This window comes from Rhinatrema bivittatum, chromosome 10 (genome assembly GCF_901001135.1).
Source record: "Rhinatrema bivittatum chromosome 10, aRhiBiv1.1, whole genome shotgun sequence".
NCBI classification, from domain to species: domain Eukaryota; kingdom Metazoa; phylum Chordata; class Amphibia; order Gymnophiona; family Rhinatrematidae; genus Rhinatrema; species Rhinatrema bivittatum.
The window spans coordinates 66,058,882-66,078,647 of NC_042624.1; the positions used below are offsets into that span (position 1 = coordinate 66,058,882).

At 47.0% G+C, this 19,766-nt stretch overlaps 1 protein-coding gene across 5 annotated transcripts in view; it reads left to right on the plus strand.

Moving 5' to 3' along the window:
- SMG7 (SMG7 nonsense mediated mRNA decay factor) overlaps nucleotides 1–19,766 on the plus strand; it is a 169,485-nt gene that overhangs the window by 143,710 nt on the left and 6,009 nt on the right. For 2 of the 5 annotated variants that reach the window (XM_029617622.1, XM_029617624.1), the window contains 7 exons: nucleotides 1,646–2,028; nucleotides 3,742–4,119; nucleotides 5,224–5,373; nucleotides 7,684–7,764; nucleotides 8,190–8,349; nucleotides 8,745–8,915; nucleotides 9,029–9,186. In XM_029617622.1, the coding sequence (XP_029473482.1) occupies nucleotides 1,646–2,028; nucleotides 3,742–4,119; nucleotides 5,224–5,373; nucleotides 7,684–7,764; nucleotides 8,190–8,349; nucleotides 8,745–8,915; nucleotides 9,029–9,186 (1,481 nt within the window). The remainder of the gene's footprint in view (nucleotides 1–1,645; nucleotides 2,029–3,741; nucleotides 4,120–5,223; nucleotides 5,374–7,683; nucleotides 7,765–8,189; nucleotides 8,350–8,744; nucleotides 8,916–9,028; nucleotides 9,187–19,766) is intronic. The other 3 variants (XM_029617623.1, XM_029617625.1, XM_029617626.1) reach the window with 3 other exon arrangements.

A 19,766-nucleotide genomic window follows, 5' to 3' on the forward strand; every position in this document is an offset into this window, starting at 1 on the left:
AATGTTGTACACATCAAGCCAGCTGGTGTGTGTAGTGTACTGGTTGGCATCACAATAGTATGCCACAGAAACATAGAAGATGTTGGCCTTCCCGCAGATTTGATGTGATTTACAGTGAGTTGCATATAAGCTGATACTGAACAGCCTGTCAGCAGTTCACTTTTCACTGGATTAGAATAACAGGATTCCTATGTTTTAGGGAGGCTGGATTTTTTGTTTGGGTTTTTTGGGGGGGAGGAGGGGTAAGGCTGGAGGGGGCAAAGTTTGCCCTGCTGCTTTGGGTTTCCAGCTCAGTCAGAATCTCTCTGTCTTAGGCAGTGGTGCCATGGGCCTTCATTTGCACCTACCTTGAGAAAAAAGTGAGAAGCAGCAGACTGGCTACTGCTCTCCCTCCTTGCACGATGACTGACACTCCCCCCAACCTCAGCAAACCTGAGCCAGAAATGGACCCCAAGTTCCTGCACACAACTGTACAGGGCTGAGTCACCAGACTGGCCTGCTGCTTAACTTGTTTTTATGAAGATATGCGGCATGAGCATAGAACAGGGGAACCAGTTTTGAAACTCGGATTCTATGTATATAGGCATCTATAGCCATCCATCTACTATTTAAATGTAAACCATGCAAAGGGTTTACTTTTTTTTTTTCTTCAGCGTTTCAGTAAACCTCAGTCTTATAGTTTCTTAGGGTGTGAAGAATACAAAAGTACAGTTGTGGCAGTCCCAAGAATAGAAAAATATCACTATGCAATGCGCTCCTCTCTCTCTTTGATTATGAACACATATATATACTTCCCTGTACGTACCAGGATCAGTCCAGACAGTGGCCCCTATCCAGCAGGTGGAGACAGACCAGAATTGTGAGGATGTCCCTTTAAGGGGAGAACCTGTACACTAACCCCTTCCGTATTCGTCTGTCTCCAGCAGGTGCAGCAGCTCCCCTTCGGCTCTCTGGCTTGTCAGCCTTTTCTATTCCTTCTTAGATTCAAGCAAGTACTTCAGAAAAGTTATATTTCTGGGGTTTTTTGATCCCTAGTGTCTTTTTCTTTTTTCTTAGGAGACTACTTCGTCTCCTCGCTCTTGCCGGACTCACGGGGCTATTTGCCCCTTTTGCGCTGCATAGTCTGAGTCCGGGTTACCTTCCAGGTGTGGGACCGTCTCCCTCTGGGACTCGCTCCCCTTTTCTGGCTACCCACTTCGTTCTGAAAGCATTTGCTGCTGATCTTTCCTTCTGGGTATGGTTTGGATTATTTTCCTCCAATGATAAGATGTTTTGCACAAGTGAGACCTGCAGGTGGTGTTTTGGGCTGTTTGTGTCTGTTATCTTAGACCTAACCAGGGCACCTTGCACTTGAGTTGTCTCTGGTTATGTGGGTAAAACAAGTGAAATAGACCTTGATAGACTATTTCACTTGTTCTACCCACTTTGGAGTGGGTTATGTTGAAGCAAATCCTTACATTAGTAGCCATTTGATTAGGTTTTTAGAACATCTAGCACTAGCCTTTAGGAAATATAGTTTCATTAATAAAAACCTGCACCCATGCAGTGCTATAAGGTATCAAGGCATCCTACTGGTCCATGTCTGTTATGATGTATGGAGCTTATAGCTAACAGGATTTTCTTTTTTTTTTTTTTTTTTGCCTAGGGTTTCCTCCACCAGCTTATGTTATTCCTCCTCCTGTAGCATTCACCATGGGTTCCAGTTACACCTTCCCGGCTGGGGTTTCCGTCCCAGGATCCTTTTTACAGGCTGCCGCTCACTCTCCAGTGGGAAGCCAAGCACAGGCTGGGAAACAGTCCCACATTCCTTATAGCCAGCAGCGACCCTCTGGCCCAGGCGCATTGAACCAGGGACCTCAAGCAACCCAGTCGCCTACTCAGCAACCTCCTCCAGTCTCACCAGCTCCGCCCACAGCACAGCCTACAGGGCAGCTCCAGCTCCAAACTCTGGCCCAGCAGCAGCTGTCTCCTACAAAGCCAGTGCAACCCATGAGAAAGAGCCCTCCACACCCCTCTGCACTTCAGCAGGTCTGTACAAAGCTAATAACTCTTCCATAGTATGAGAAGGCAGAGCCCTCCTAGCCAAAGCACTCACCATATTATACCCACTGCATCGTTTCCTTTTCATCAATAGGCATTCAGCCTTTTGTATTTAAATGACTGTTCTTAGGACACGGCCAACCACTTGGCTGGCTTAGTTTTTGCATTTTTTCCCCTTTTTATTGCCCTTGAACAGCATGCCCAGGCAGCTGTGGGAAACTTCTTTGTCCTGAGGGATGAAGGAGTGCCACCTGCTGGGTTTACACTTAAGCGCGTAATCCTTTTAAAATTTGGCCCTAAGTTAAGCGCGTAACCTTTAAAAAAAAAAAAAAAAAAAAAAAAAAACCACCCTGCGCGCGCCCCGGGACGCGCATAAGTCCCGGGGCTTTGCTGGGGAGGGGCGTGTCTGGGCGGCGTAACGTTCGGGGCGTTCCGGGGGGCATTCCGGGGGGCATGGTGCCGGCCCGGGGCGTTCCGGGGGGCATGACCTAGGCCTCCAGACCAGCCCCCGGGTCGGGTGATGGCGCGGCAGCGGGCCATCAGCATGCCCAGGCCACAGCTGCCTGGGCATGCTGCTTCGAGCAGGCGTAACTTGTGCGATAAAGGTAGGGGGGTTAGATAGGGCCGGGGGGTGGGTTAGGTAGGGGAAGGTGCGGAGGGGTGGAGGGAACTGGCAGGTCGCACAGAGCTCGGCGCGCGCAAGTTGCACAAATGTGCACCCCCTTGCGCGCGCGCGCCGACCCTGGATTTTATAAGATACGCGCGTATCTTATAAAATCAGGCGTACTTTTGTTCGCACACTGTTTTTTAAAATGTACCCCTTAGTGTCACTCAATGACCAGCAGAGATCACCACTGTAGTGACAGCTGTCTCTGCGTTACATTTGTACCTCTATATCACTTTTTCCCCCAACAATGAGACCCAAAGCAGTTTACAACATCCGTTTAAATAGAAGTCCAACCGGCTGCAATTAACAAAGGATCTGAACTCAAATGTCATGCACTGCAATGTACAGAGATATGGCCACTCTGGGTTTGATTTTGTTTTACATTTTTAATTTTAACCTGAAAACACATTTCCTTATCCATCATTAATTTAGAACCCTGGGAAAATAGGGAATCTCTGCCCTTGCTCAATAGTAACACCTATCAGCTGGCTCAATTGCATTTGTGCTGCATATTTAGTGTTTGAGTTATAAGCAAGAGAGCCAACAGTATGGGAGGACATGTCGGTTGTGAGCAAAGGTCCCCTCCTGCCTCATGCTCAGACTTCTTGATCAGAAATGGAAATTCAGTGTTGAGCTAGAAGCCCAAAAGTCAAAGGAGACTAGCTGGCCAAATGTAACATTAAGCTCAAATTTGTAGCTTCATAATTGCAATAAAATTAGTGTCTGGGTATTTACTATAGAGTTAATGACTTGTGTGATGTTTGCATGCATATAGCCACAGCTGTTATCAGTGTGGTATATTTCCATGGTGTGTGTTTGTTGCTTTAATATGTCTTTCGGTAATGATAGGTGTCTCCTCTTGTGTAGATCTATAAACCACACTTCCAGAAAATAATGCCCAAGGCAGGTTAACAATTCAGAACATATAAAAACACAACATCGCCTGTTGATGCACAAGTGTTATCCAGCACTCTTCTGCCCTCTGGCTCTCCATTAGTTTCATTAGGCAGTCATTTCCTCCCTCTCCCCTTTAGTTCCAGCAGGTGGACCCGTCCAAGCAGCTGTGGAATCCTGCTCAGGTGCCTGGCCCTCTTGGAAAGCTCATGCCAGTAAAACAGCCCTACTACATGCCAGCCAAGGACCCTATGAAGCTGTTTGAACATTCTTTGCAGCAGCATCCAGTCATGCAGCAACCCTTGGAGAAAAAGATGAAGCCCTTCCCTATGGAGGTCTATAACCAGAGCACCTCTGAAGTCAAGGCACCAGATTTTTACTGGGGCGACTCTTCTACCTACAGCATGGCCAATAACCGGGCCATTACCGCACAGCAGGTTAACATGGACCACAGGGCCAAGCGGCAGCCAGGAGTCTTCCGCCCAGAGCAGGACCCTGTGGCCAGGATGGCTTTTGAGGTAAATGCACATGAGGGTTCATCTGTGGAAACAATAAAGATCATAGGGAATTGCTTAGTTCTGATAAATCCTCCTCGTTCATATTTTGGTTAAGGCATGAAGTAGAGAGAAAGGGGAATGTGGGCAAATACAGCTGACTGACTTTCTCCTCTCTTACAAATGGCGCGTGGCAAGTAATGTTAATGGAAGGTAAGTGTGAATGATGACATGATTTATGTGCCCAGGAGTATCCAAGATCTGTTTGTCTTACCTACCTTAGGTACAACAGTGGGGGAGGAAGTGGAGCCAGACCCTGTGGAGACATGAGCTGTGGTGCTTTATGAATATTTGGGATAGTGCGAAAGTAAGAGGTGTTAGTATAGTGTTAGCCATATTAGTGTTATCTGCTGTAGCAGGAGTTGTACAGAAGACGTGAGCTTGAGCCTACATAATCTTCATCCCAGAGAGAGTGTGTCAGGACTTGGTCGTCTGTCCACGTGAGTGATGGAGCCAGAGTGTGACAAATTTATCAGTTATTTTTTCAAGCAGTTTAATATGGCAAAGGGAAGCTAGCTGCCTGGTATATTGTATCTTGTGCTATAGAAGTCTCTTCTCAGCATCACTCTTCAGTTTTGTCTTTCTCACGTTCGCTATTTTATCTTCCCTTTTTTTGTGTGTGTGTGTGTCCCTGCTTTCGCACCCCCTCTGTGCTGTGTCCTGTGGCTGTCATCTCTCGCCGCCTTGTGTTCTGCGGAGTATTGTGCCTGTTCTGCGGCCCTTTCTCAAGGCTGTGACTTGCGAGGACTGTCCCAGCTCTGGGGCCCTCCCTCTGTGCTGTGTCTTTGCTGCTTTTTCTTCAGCTACAAATTTTTTTAAGCTCAGTCTTTGCTTAGTCACTTTTTTGTATACTGCTGCCTTCTTACTTTACCTTATTCTATCCTCTTGTTTTATTTTCCTTCCCCGCCCCCCCCCCCCCCCCCCCCCCCAACCTGGGTCTTGTTTTCATTTTTCCCATGCTTCCTCATGCTTTATCTTTTTCCCATCCATTGGTTCTTCCTCATGGTCATCTTATTTTCCCTTCCTCCTCACTTGGCTCCATCTCACTTTGCTCTTTTCTGTCACTAGGACTCCAAGAGCTCCCCTCTGCTTCCTCCGGACCTGTTAAAGAGTCTGGCTGCCTTGGAGGAAGAGGAAGAGCTGGCTTTCTCTCATCCTCCTGATCTTTATCCAGCTCTGCTGGGGCCTCTCGCCTCTCTTCCTGGACGAAGCCTCTTTGTATGTATTTTACAGATTTCTGCTTCTCCTCCCTTCGGTTTTCCTGTCTGTGTTCCCTTTGTGAGTGCCTGCTGTGGTAGGCATTGCTGCACATGGCTAACTGTTTTATACCAAGGACTAGTAAGCCACTCTGCGTGATACCTCCAGTCCTTTTTTGTAATAGAAATCTCACTCATGCAGTGGAATATTCCCTTTTATTTTCAGTCCACTTTTAAGGTCCCTGTATATGACACTGGAAGCGATGCTTTCTAACCACTAACTTAGGCTATGGAGCAGATGATGGTGCCCCTCTTCACTTTACTGTTCTCCCTGCCAGACTGCACTAGGAAACTATTGACCCCTGCTTCCCAGAAACCCCAACACAGGTTTTCAGAGGAACCAAAGTGTACACATTAACCTGGCTCTTTATCGGAAAGCATGCATATTTCTCATGAATATTCATTTTGGATAGCAGAACTTTTAACAGGTACTTGAGAACTGGATTTGGTACCCACTTGGTCAAACCTAAACTGAAATCTGAAATTAACCTGCTTTGGTTCCAGTTCTTATAAATAAACAGAAGAAAAGTACTGCCAGTCAAAGCATATGTAGGCACAAGAGGCTGGTTATACTGGCACCCTGAGACATTCGTCTAGTCTTTCTAAGACCTCTGCCTGAGTAGTTCCCCCAATCTATATGAATATGAAGCTGGTGGATTTTGTTAGCCTCTGTTGGTAGTGGTAAAGTGGTTGCCCTGATCCCATAGTACCTGTAGGATTGTAAATTGTCAGTGATAAAAACTGAAAAGCAGAGTTGACTCAGTGGCAGTACTGTTCACTGCCATGCACTGGGATTGCCTGCTAAAAATGAAATGTAATTAAAAAACCACCTAGGAAAAAAGTGAATAGTCTGAGGAAGGAGCCTTGCTAGGATCAAAAACTAGCATTTGTAAACATTCTTTAACCTTATAACGACAGAATCTGTCACAAACAAACTAAGTTGGTTTTCATTTCACTAATGATCAAAACTAAATATAAAAATCTTTGACCTCTTGGGTCCTCAGGCAGTCTCTGCTCTCATAGGTGCTGCTGGCATGTGAAGGACCCCTGTAATCATTTTCCACTGCAGGCTGACATTTTGGAAATGGCTTCTGGGTGGGTCTGGTGGCTGCACTGGATTTCTGACTCGGGTTTTCCATTCCACGGGTCAGCGGGGAACAGCGGTCCTCATGCAGAGGCGACACCTGCGGGTGGACTTGAGGGCCCATGATTGCATGGCCCTTGGCTGAGGATTGCGATTGGGCTAAAGTGAATTTGGAGGTGATAATGTGGGGGAAGAATCCCCAGGGAATTGTGAATGAAGGTTTATGGCACCACCCAAAAGAGCAGGAGGAAACTGCCTAGTCCTAAAAAAAAAAAAAAAAAAAAAGTCCATCGTAGAAGTGCAGTACCAAGCATAAAAGATGTAAAAAGGGGTGTGGGATCTTTGTTTTGCTGGTCCACTTGTGGCATTTCCCTGGCACCCTTGTAGGAACACAGCATTAAAGCCACGTTTCTACAATTGCAGTACCAAGTTTGCAAAAGCTTAAAAAAAAAAAGAGAGAAAAGGTATTGAATCCAGAATGGCAGCCTCCCGTTGCAAGTGATTAAGAGGATTCCTTCACAGTAATTTTCTTTAAAGCCATCTGTGGTGGTGGTGGTGGTACTTTAGAACAGGGCACTGAATGAATCTTTGGAGCTGAGGAATGGCAGCAGAAAGCTGGGAAAATAGGTTCTCCAAACCCCCATGCCTAACATTTGGAAGAGAAATGTTCTTCATCCAGTGGATCATCTTTCTGAATGTACTCTGCGCACAGAGGCCAGAATCCCCAGTATGTGTCTCATCTGGATCCTTTAGAGAGCTCCTCCCCAGTATCTCCATTTATGCCCAAGCTCCAGGACCTATTTAATCATTTATATTATAAAATAATTAGGCTGAAGAAACGGACCAGCACCTTTTATTAAAACATCTGGAACTTTATTCTGTTGTTCATTAAGTTGCCAGATGTCGACTGACTTGCCTTGAAGTTTGGCTAGTGTCTAATAGTTTACACAAACAGTCATCAGCATCTTTTCATCATTTCTTCAAGGAGGTCAGAGTGGGTTGTTGGGTTGGTTTTTTTTAATCTTAAATAGTTAAAATAAAGATTTGAAAAACCTGCCTAAGTGATTTAGATGTTTTGTATTGCAAGGATTATTTAGAGATGAAAAAATCATTTATAGCCAGGGAACACTTTTCTGGTAGAATGGCACAGTGAATAACAGCATTTCCTTTCTTTTTCGGTCTTTGGAGAAGTCCCTGCTGGAGAAACCTTCAGACTTGATATCTCAACCACCTTCTTTCCTGTCCCTCACTGGCTTCTCCCTGAATCAGGTACAGGAAAATATTGCAGCTGCTCAGATCATGAGAAGAGAGAAGGGGCGTCACTGGGATTAACGGTATAATGACACTGTATCCCCCCAGACTGTAGCCTTGAACACCAGGCCTAAGGTGTTCTGCTTTACTTGGCAGGTATCCTTCCCTCTGAACCGTAGAACACACACAGTGATTAGAACAGGTAATTGACATCTGGCGTAAATCCCCCAAAGATGTAGTGACTGCAGGGTCAGGATACTACTTTGAGTGAGGCGCTGGTAATTGGCAAACACAATCACAGGATATTGGTACTGAGTTATTAATGAAGGCCCTGATGGGCCAGAAGCCTTCTTGAGCGAGTAATATATGTTCTTAAGTGAAGTGTGTTTGTTTAGAAGTCTAATAGAAGTAATACTAAGAAGTTTGTTTTATTCTACATTCAGGAAAGGTATCCAAATAACAGCATGTTCAATGAAGTGTATGGAAAAACCCTGAACACCAGCACAAAATCCGAAATCTCTCCTTCCATGGGCCACCAGGAGACCTCACTATACTCACTTTTTGAGGGAACACCCTGGTCACCATCCCTCCCAGCCAGCTCAGGTATGCAGCTTTCTGTGACTGCCTGTAGTATGTAGTCCTGGTCCAGTGGAGCTGCTGGTAGGCATCATTCCATGTCAGTTTTAATCCCATGCTGGAAATTCCCTAAAACTTCTTTTGCCCCATATGTTTGTCTTGATTAGCTTGTAAGCTCTGCTTAGCAGGGACTGTCACTTATGCACATCAAGTAACACTACAGAAGTGTTAAGTAGTAGTTTCACCTCTTTGGAGTCCCATTTTCTCCCTCTTATTCTACCTGTAAATCTAAATGCCTTTCTGTATCATAGATATCTCTTGACTTCATATTCTGTTCTGCTGCTTTCCATCCCTTAGAGAGACATGAGAGAGGTGCAGACTTAGGACTTTCATGCATGCTTACATCTGGATTGTTTTAACAGATCATTCAACACCAGCCAGCCAGTCCCCTCACTCCTCCAACCCAAGCAGCTTGCCAAGTTCTCCTCCAAATCACAACCACAACTCAATCCCATTTTCCAACTTTGGGCCCATTGGGACTCCAGACAACAGAGATAGGAGGGTGGCAGACCGTTGGAAGACAGATAAGCCAGGTGAGTTGTAGTCCTTTCTATGCAACAGTCTCCAACTTTGTGCACATCTTAGTGCTGGACTTGGTTTGGGGCATTTACAAACCACTAAACTGAGTCTCAAATTGTCATTTCAGCCATGGGGGGATTTGGGCTTGACTACCTCCCAGCAACACCAACCTCCACTTCTGAGAACAGCTGGCACCATGCTGGTCCTCCAAGTGGTGGAAATGCCTGGGCAGCCCAGGTTAACAGCAGGGAGGATTCCTCTGCTGTCCTTATGGAGAGTTTGAAGGTAAGACCTACTCCTTAACTTGCATTTGGATCTACTATAGCTTCATATATCCAAGATTCTGTTCTCTAGCTATGTGACAAAATGCATGTATGCACTGACACACTTGTAATCCCTTCCTAATATATAATTTAGTCCTCACTTGGATGATGAAATCAGATGGTGCCCATCATATGGAACTTTTACTTAACTTTCTAGGAAATTTGAGCATGCTATACTGCAATGCATCCATGCGGGTGTCCCCTCAGTCTGATTTATTTACTCCCCCCCCCCCCCCCCCCCCCCCTGCTTGTGAGGATTCTCCAGATTCCTGAGAGGACAGAATTCATTTGTCACAGTGCCCCACAGTTTCTATTCCCTGTACGTACCCGGATCAGTCCAGACACCTGGGTTCTGCCTCCCCTCCAGCAGATGGAGACAGAGAAGTTTTTTTCAAACAACCCTGACATATATACCAAGGTGCCACCGACAGTCACTCAGTCTTACTCTGTCTCCAGCAGATGGTGGAGGTGCAAAACCCACAGTCTCTTCTGGTTCCCTGGTTACTACAGGTTTAATAGTGCAGAAGTGTAGTCAGGGTTTTGAGGGTTTTTTGGTTAACTATTGCTTAAAAAAAAAAAGTTAGCTGTAAGTCCTGTCCTCGTCAGTAGTTCTGGGAGCCTCCCAGGGGGTTGCTAGATCCTGAGAAGACCATCCCCTCTGGTTGAGGCCGCTGCTAAGGGTCGGGGACCCTGATCCTTCAGTTTTATCCAGCAGCGCAGGGGTGATACCGGGGAGCCCGGCTCACTCACCCCCACAGGAGCAGGACCTGTCTTCCAGAACTGGGGACAGCGCACGGCAAGTCGGTATATTACAAAAAAAAAAAACTGTCTTTGATTTTTTTATGGTGCGAGTGCCGGCTCTCCGAAACTTGGTGAGTGTTTATGGGGGGGGCTGGGCGGCAGATTTCTCAACTTATTTCGCATTGTGAGTTTTTCTTTTCTCCTTCGGCGGGCCTGCGATGCCTCAGGGCTCTTCCTGTCGCACATGCGGCTCGGCGCACTCGCATTTGTCAAGGAACGGCCTCTGCTCTCATTGCGTGCAGGGGGACAAAGGATCCTTCGATTCGGGGGGTCGCGGTTGACCTTCACGTTCCGCGGCGCATGCAGGCACTGGTAGTGTGTTGTCTGAAGACTCGTTCCCGCTAAGCGTGGGAACTGATGCCATTTTGGGCATATTTTGGGAGGCCACGTGGGCAGCAATGGGGGAGGGAATTTTACCCCCCTCGCTCTCTCTGCAACAAATTCCTGCCGGGAGGGGGCGCTCCTGTGGGGGCAGCCTCTCTTGTTCGCGAGGAGAGTCCTGAGGGGACCACTGATTCCTAGTCAGATTCTTCCTTTTCCTCGGAATTCGTGTTATTAATGCACAAGGCCTTCAGAGAAAGAAAGCTGGAAAAGAAACATTGCTCCGAGAGGCCTTTGCTGCCACAGCACACCCGGGGGACTAGGAAGAGGGACAGGTCATCGGGGGGGGCATCACCCAGATAGGGTAAGAGGACATTGCTCCGAGAGGCCTTTGCTGCCACAGTACACCCGGGGGACTAGGAAGAGGGACAGGTCATCGGGGGGGGGGGGGGGGGCATCACCCAGATAGGGTAAGAGGCCCTTATGATCCATGCTGGTGGAGACGGATACAGACTCTACTTCTCAGGATGAGCAAGCTCCACCGGTTAAGCCCCCGGGGGGGCGGGGGGGCTGAGGGTGACGTGGATCCCCCTCCAGGCCTCAGCAGGGGATCTCAGGCGATGGAGGGGGATGATCCTAAGGTGGTTCGTCTCTTCAAGAAGGATGAACTGGCTCCACTTATTCCGGCCATCTTACAGGAGCTAGGCCGGGAGAGTCCCGGCTGTGAGCTATGGATCCTGTCTTATTGGGTCTCAGAGGTCCTACAGTTTCCTTCCCGTTTCATTTCTCAGCGACGGATCTTCTCTTCCGAGAATGGGACACCCCAGATTTGGGATTAAAGGTGAGTAAGGCTATGGACAAGTTGTATCCCCTTCCGGAGGACGCCTTAGAGCTGCTATGTATCCCTAAGGTGGATGCAGCAGTATCGGCTGTTACTAAGAGGTCCACAATCCCCGTTACGGGAGCAACGGCCCTCAAGGATTTATAGGACAGAAAGCTAGAGCTGCAGCTCAAGAAGGTGTTTGAAGTCTCAGTGCTGGGGGTCCGGGCTGCGATGTGCAGTAATTTTGCATTACGTGCCAGTCTTCGATGGGCACAGCAGCTCCAAGCCAATTCCGACCTCTCGGTGGAGGAGGCTGCCCAGGCGAATCGACTGGAGGCGGTCATCGCCTATAACACTGATGCTCTTTATGACCTCCTGCGCATGTCAGCCAGATCCATGGTTTCGGCAGTAGCTGCGCGGTGGCTCCACTGGCTTCGGAATTGGGCTGCGGATGTGTTGTCCAAGGCCCATCTTGGCTTGCTTCCTTTCAAAGGGAAACTGTTATTTGGTAAGGAATTGGAGGACATGATCCAGTCCCTGGGAGAGAACAAGGTTCATAAACTACCAGAGGACAAACCAAGGTCGAGAGGATTTTTGCGGCTCTGTCACGGTTCCGTAGTGGTAAAATGACCCAGGCCAGCGTGGTCGTCCGGGTCATCCGTTCGCGCAAGTTCTGACAGACAGCAGGCGTGGTCTCAGTCCTTTCGCGGCAGACGTTTTGGCAGACCGGGTGCCCCGCAGGCGGTAGCAGGGGCCAAGACCTCTTAATGAGATACTGCCGGTTCATTCCTCTGTACCGCTCAGCCATCGCGTGCCAAGCGTGGGAGCCAGACTCTCACTCTTCTTCGAGGATTGGACCAAGATAATGTCGGACCAGTGGGTTCTCACCATAAGTCAAGGTTACGCTTTAGATTTTGTACAGCGCCCTCAAGACAAATTTCTGATATCTCCTTGTGCATACCACGAGAAGCGGCAGACGGTGCTAGACACGCTCCAGCGCCTACTGGCCTTGGGGGCTATCACACCGGTTCCGTCCGCGGAACAACGAATGGGTCATTATTCCATTTACTTCATAGTCCCAAAAAAGGAAGGAACGTTCAGACCAATCTTGGACCTGAAAAGTGTAAACAGGTGCCTTCGAGTACCTTGTTTCAGATGGAGACCCTTCGATCAGTCGTCGCCTCGGTACGGCAAGGGGAGTTCCTGGCTTCTCTGGATCTCACGGAAGCCTATTTTCATATTGACATCCGGTCAGAGCATCAGAAGTTCCTCAGGTTCTGTATTCTGGGAAGTCACTATCAGTTCCGAGCTCTGCCTTTCGGTCTCGCCACGGCACCTAGGACGTTCTCCAAGGTCATGGTCGTGGTTGCAGCGCAGCTCCGGAGGGAAGGTTTCCTAGTCCATCCTTACCTGGATGATTGGCTGATTTGAGCGAAATCCGAGGCTCTATGCCAGTCTGCAATCCACCAGGTGCTACAGCTCCTTACGATCGCTCGGCTGGGTGGTCAATCTGGCCAGGAGTCATCTGATCCCCTCCCAGTCTCTGGAGTTCCTGGGAGCCCTGTTCGATACGGTCCAGGGCAAGGTTTTCCTCACCGCATAACGTGCAGTCAAGCTCCAGGGCCAGGTAAGGGACTTGTTGGACATGCAGATGCCCAAGGTAAACAATTACCTGAGGGTATTAAGCTCCATGACGTCCACTCTAGAGTTGGTACCCTGGGCCTTTGCTCATATGCGTCCCTTACAATCAGCATTGCTGTCCCGTTGGAATCTGGTGTCAGAGCTGTATCATCTACCGCTTCCACTTACGGACTCTGCGAGGGCCAGTCTGGACTGGTGGCTGGTCTTGGAACATCTGGCATGTGGGGTTCCCCTGGTAATTCCCGACCAGACGGTCGTCACCACGGATGCCAGTCTCTCCAGTTGGGGAGTGGTCTGTCTGGGGAAGTCGGTACAGGGGCTGTGGTCCACCCTCCAATCTCTGTGGTTGATCAATGCTTGGAGACCAGGGCAGTGGCTCTCGCATTGAAGGCTTTTCTCCTGCTCCTTTGGGGGAAATCGGTCAGGATCTTGTCAGACAATGCAACTACAGTGGCCTACATCAATCGCCAAGGAGGAACCAAGAGTCGCCCGGTGGCAGAGGAGGCACAACAATTGATGAGCTGGGCAGAAGAGCATCTAGCCAGCATTGCGGTATCTCGTATCGCTGGCATGGACAACGTACAGGCAGACTTTCTCAGTCATCACCATCTCGATCCCGAAGAGTGGGAGTTGGCCGACGAAGCTTTTCAGCTCATCTGCAACTGGTGGGGCAGGCTGTGCATGGACCTGATGGCCACGTTCAAGAACTCCAAGGCTCCACGGTTTTACAGCCATCGCAGGGAATCGGGCAGAGGGGGGTGGATGCCCTGGCCCTTCCCTGGCCGACAAGCATCTTATTGTATGTGTTGCCTCCCTGGCAGCTGATAGGCAAGGTGCTCAGGCGGATAGAGCTCCATCCGGCAGAGGTGATTCTAGTGGCACCGGAGTGGCCAAGACGTCCCTGGTTCGCAGATCTGCTCAATTTGTCCACCGCAAAGCCGCTACGGTTTTGGGAATCAGCGGCTCTTCTATATCAAGGTCCTGTCTGTTTGGAAGAAGCGGATTGCTTTTTGTCAAGCGGCATGGCTTTTAAGAGGCAATGGCTGAAGAATAAGGATTATTCCAATGCGGTGGTGGTAACGTTGTTGAGGTCGCAAAAACCATCCACTTCCCTGGCTTATGTCTGGGTCTGGAAAGTCTTTGCCTGGTGTGCGGAACGCATGATAGACCCTACGCGGGTGTCGATCCCGGATATTCTCGGGCTTCTTCAGGCAGGTCTTTCCAAAGGGCTTTCCTGCAGTTCCCTTCGGGTACAGGCTGCAGCACTTGGTTGTTTACGTGGTAAGATCCAGGGCATAGCGGTGACGTTGCAACCAGATGTGGCACGTTTCCTGCGAGGGGCGAAGCACTTACGCCCTGCTCTTCGCCTGCCGTGTCCTTCCCGGAATCTCAATTTGGTACTTTCGTCCTTGTATGCCCCTCCTTTTGAGCCATTGAAACGAGCAAAGCTGAAGGATCTCACGCTGAAAGTGGTGTTTTTGGTCGCGATTTCTTCGGCACGTCGAGTTTCAGAGTTGCAGACGTTGTTGTCGTGCAGGGAACCCTTCTTATGGATTTCTGATTCTGGGTATCCTTGCGGATGGTTCCTTCCTTCCTCCTGAAGGTAGTGTCTTCTTTCCACATGAATCAATCGATTGAGCTTCCCTCTTTTTCAGCTGTGGACCGCTCGGATCCCATGTCGAAGGATTTACGGAAATTGGATGTGCGCAGGGCTCTGCTGCGATACCTATAGGTCACGAATCCTTTCCGAGTGTCTGACCATCTCTTCGTGTTGTGGAATGGTCCGAAGAGAGACGGTATGGCCTCAAAGACTTCGATTGCTCGCTGGCTAAAGGAAGCCATTAATTCAGCGTATTTACTGCGTGGTAAGGTAGTTCCGGTGGGGCTTCGCGCCCACTCCACGCAGTCACAGGCCGCTTCATGGGCGAAATGTCATCAAGTCTCACCTCAGGAAATTTGCAGGGCGGCTACGTGGAAATCGTTGCATACATTTGCCAGACAATACAGATTGGATGTGCAAGCTTCAGACTCCGGGGGCTTTGGAGAAGGGGTGCTCCAAGAGGGCATCTCCGGCTCCCACCCTAGGTAAGTCAGCTCTGATACATCCCAGGTGTCTGGACTGATCCGGGTACGTACAGGGAAAGGAAAATTAGTTTCTTACCTGATGATTTTCGTTCCTGTAGTACCATGGATCAGTCCAGAGCCCCGCCCATTGCTGTGTACACTGAAGTAACAGTCCGCTCGTAATAACATTATTTTCTGGATGTTGGTACTGTTTGTTCTTGCTTGTTCTTTTGGTTCTGTGAGTTCTGTTCCCAGTTAGGGGTTTGTATCAGATGGAAAGCTAGTTAGATGGCTAGTTTGGTTTTGTTCCATTCTGCTTTGACATTACGTAAGACTGAGTGACTGTGGGTGGCACCTTGGTATATATGCCAGGGTTGTTTTGAAAAAAAACTTCTGTCTCCATCTGCTGGAGGGGAGGCAGAACCCAGGTGTCTGGACTGATCCGTGGTACTACAGGAACGAAAATTATCAGGTAAGAAACTGATTTTCCTTTCTGTTCTCTTTATTCTCCTAGATACATTTAACAGTTTCTATTTCGTCAGCTGCAAGAGGCACCAGTGCATTGAGGTGGCATTCATTGTCAAGTTTGTTTTGTTTGCTCGATTTCCGAATGGATAAGATGACCAATGGCTTTGAAAGGTGCCACCAATACGAGAGGAATCATGCCTGTCATGGACTTGCAAGTCCATGATAGATGTGATCCTTTTGCACTGGGCCAGTCATGACATATGAGGATGTCCTCTTTGCATGAGCATGACACTTGGAGGTGTTTATCTTAACAACCACATGGAGAATCGCCCTGGAATCCATAAGTCTGGCCCAGCAGTATCATCATCTGAGGCATCAGCATTGATGGACTCAGGAGGTGCATAGACATTGAGCACCAGGAAAGACCAAGGGGACAGACCGTTGTCTGTCTCCTGCCAACTGAAGTATACAAAGGGTTCAGCCTCTTCAGTTCTGGCATTGAGGAATGCCAGTGACATGGATTAACATCTGTTTCTGATGATGTCCATTGCCACAAGCTTGGACAATCTTGCAGCTGCTATGAATCCCTCCAAGCATTCCTCTGGTGAGGAAAGCTCATCCTTGATTCGATCCCAGGAGTTGCAGCAGTTTCAGATAGTCCATGCATCAGGCACCAATACACCTCTGGTATCACATGAAGACTAGGCCACCCATCCTGCCTCCCAATCAGTGTTAGCACTGGCAATCTTTAAAAAGGAACTGGATAGAAAGATCCAGCAGGTCTTGGACAGAGCAATGCAGGGCATTAATGTCCGTTCAGTTGATACTGGAGTCTTTAGAGATGCCCAGAGGATCGGCATTGATACTGGTTCCTGAAGGGGAATGGTGCTATCTAGCCCATTGAGGGGGAAACGTCCCCGAGACACAAGTTCATTGGAGTCACAGGAACTCCCTTCTCTGAGAGCTCATTTTCTAGATGGGTGAGGACTATGTCAATGACCCTAGTCTAACAGTCAAGCTCAGTCTCAGAATATTCTCAAGGGTACAGCTAAGGATTTGGAGATTTCCCTGATCAGAAGGAATTGACAGGTCTCCCATATATCTCTCCACAGAAAAGGAGAAAGTCTCCAGTGGGGAATCTCTCCTTTGCCATTCCATTTTCTTTGCAGGAGGAGTTCATGAACAAGATGTTTAACCCCCTAGAGTTCATTGAGCTTCCTAAGGGAGATTGTGGCATTCCCAGTGCATGACAGATGTGGATGTGGAAAAAACCCCTCTGTGGTTTCTTTGAACAAGACACATGATATATCATGTCCAGAAGGCTTTCAGATTCAAGAAGCAGCAGCTGCCATACCTATCTGTGGTGGTCAAATCCATTCTCAAGAAAGCCAAGAGGTCCAGGACCCATTCCTCACTGCGCTCAGGGAAGGGTTCACACACCTTAGACACTCTTGTGAAAAAAGTATTCAGGGAGCTATGCTCAATGCCCATATAGTATCCTATCAGCTCTTCATGGGCCAGTATAAGCTGGACATTCTGAAGCAGCATGACAGCTGTCGGGCACTGGTGGACAAGAATGTGGAGTGTGAAAAAACCATAGTCAGGTCAGTCTTTGTTTTCAGGATGACATCAAGAGACTGCAGTGAGGATTGATGCCCACAGACTCACCTAGCTGATGTGCCATGCAATGGAAACATAGAAACATAGAAATGACGGCAGAAGAAGACCAAACGGCCCATCCAGTCTGCCCAGCAAGCTTCGCACTTTGGGGGGGGGGGGGGGGGGGGTTCTCATACTTATCTGTTCCTCTTGGCTCTTAGTAACCTTTTGGTTCTATTTCCCTTCCACCCCCACCATTAATGTAGAGAGCAGTGTTGGAACTGCATCTAAGTGAAATATCTAGCTTAATTAGTTAGGGGTAGTAACCGCCGCAATAAGCAAGCTACACCCATGCTTATTTGTTTACCCAGACTATGTAATTCAGTCCTTGTTGGTTGTCTGTATATAGATCCACTTTTCTTCATTCCCCCTGCCGTTGAAGCAGAGAGCTGTGCTGGATATGCGTGAAGTATCGGTCTTTCTCCCCTGCCGTTGAAGCAGAGAGCTAAGAATCTTTTCAGAGAAGTTTAAGGAAGCGGTGGCCCAGATAAAGGAACACTGAGATGCTTCAGCAACTCTCCACGTATCCGAGTGGGGTACCAAAGAGATGTTTTACTCTGCCCTCTCAGTCCCATCAGCAGCAGGGTTCTTGTGCTCATCCTAGGCAGCACCCCCATCCAAAATCTAGGAAAAGATTTTGACTAGATCACAGAAAGCATAGCCCCAGATCCTAGTATCCATGCCAGAGGACCTTCCTGTCTGAGGCAGGCTGAGATTTTACGGAAACTATTGATCCAGTGTAACTTCGGACACTTGGGTCTTCAGCATAATACAAAAACGGTACAGATTATACCTAATCAATCAAAAAGAAAAAGAACCCAATATTAACATCTTCAAATAAACTTAGAATTTTTTTAATACATTCAGAAACATTCACATTATTTAAATTATATAAAAGTCACAAATCAGATATATATTTTATTCATCTCCCAAAAACACTAGCTTAGCCTAAGTGCTGTTACACTAACCTAATATACAGGGTTATATACAAAATTAATAAAAACATCCCCAAATAGAGAATATCTCAGCAAAAAATGCTGTTACACTCTTACAACCCAATATTCCCAAACTCCTTCCACAAAAATGAGTTTTATACACATTTTACATCAGTACCCATATATCTACCCATCAGTACACAACCAATATATGAAATGTATTTTAAAAAATCCTAAATTTATTTGCAGATGTTAATATTGGGTTCTTTTTCTTTTTGATTGACTATATATTGAACCCGGGTATTTGTACCTCAACTTTTGGTTATGTGTACCTAACCTATTCAACATCCCTCCAAATCGTACACCAGATCCCACTTGGATATCTCGGCATCAGGAGCTGCTACAAAAGGAGCTCTCTTCCTTCTTAGAGATTAATGCAGTCAAGCTCGTTCCACCAAGGAAAAAAGGGTGGGAATTTTACTCCCAAGTACTTCCTGATTTCAAAGAAAACAGGACGACTTGTCCCATCTTAAGATTTCTAAGGGTCTTGAACAAGTTCTTGAAGAGGGAAAAGTTCAAGATGATTTCTCTGGACACCTTGATTCCCTTTTTTGAAAAAGGAAATTGGCTCTGCTCTTTAGATCTAAAGAATACTTACTCCCATATAGAGATTTCCAGCACAGAAAATATCCAAGATATGGAGTAGGGAATTGTCACCTCCAGCATTGCAGTTTGCCCTTTGACCTAGCATTAGCCTCGCATGTCTTCATAAAATGTCTCTCATTGGTGGCAGTGTGTCTGCACAAGCTGGGGATACATGTTTTCCCCCTACCTGGATGATTGATCAAGAGCGCGTCTCAGGCAGATGCCACACAATCAATGTACAGAACCATCTGTGTGTTAGAATTACTAGGGTTTGTCGTCCACGTCTCACCTGAGCCCATCTTGTTAAGCAGAGTTTATAGGAGCACTGGTAGACACGACTCTGTCAAGAGCTTTTCTTCCATAGCAGAGGACTTTTATATTGATATCTGCAGGGGGAGGGGATTCAAGCAATTCAGCAGGCATCAGCAATTGACATATTGAGATTGTTGGGCCTCATGGCATCAGCAGTGCATGTTATACTATTTGCACATCTTAAATTTAGTAAATCTTCAATGAGTAAAATTTAAATAAATGGATGGATCATAGTCTTGCAGGGGTATGAAGTAGACTACTGGCCGTGTGTTTGTAAACTTTTTCACCTTTGTAATTATTTATTTTATTTAATTTCTATACCACTTATCAAAAATCTAAACAGTTTACATTTTTCTCACACAATTATTTTACCCAAAAGTAAAAAAACAATACAAATAAAAACATTATTAAAATTACAATATAAAAATAAACAAGTTGACATTAGTTATCAGATATCTGTATAATCTCAATTTCTTTTCATCTCTATAAAGGCCTTTCGTGCTCCATATTGCCTACTCCTTTCTCAATCTGCCAAATAAATTGCTACTCTTTAAATGCATCTCTGAAGAGCCAGGTCTTTAATGCCCTCTTAAATGCTCTGTGGTCCTCCATTAAACGAAGCTAGTCTGGCATAGAATTCCAAATTAGTGGGCCTACCATTGATATAACTATCACATACTTCCCTTTGGTGCACTTGTTTAATAAAGGGGACTATCAATAGTCTTATTCATTGATCACAAATCTCTTAAAGGTGTATATAAATTAATTTTAGTCCCCAACCAGACATTCTCTAGATTATAAACAATTTTATGCATTATTGTTAAAATTTTATATTTTATTCTAAATTCTACCTATAGCCAATGAAGGTTCAAA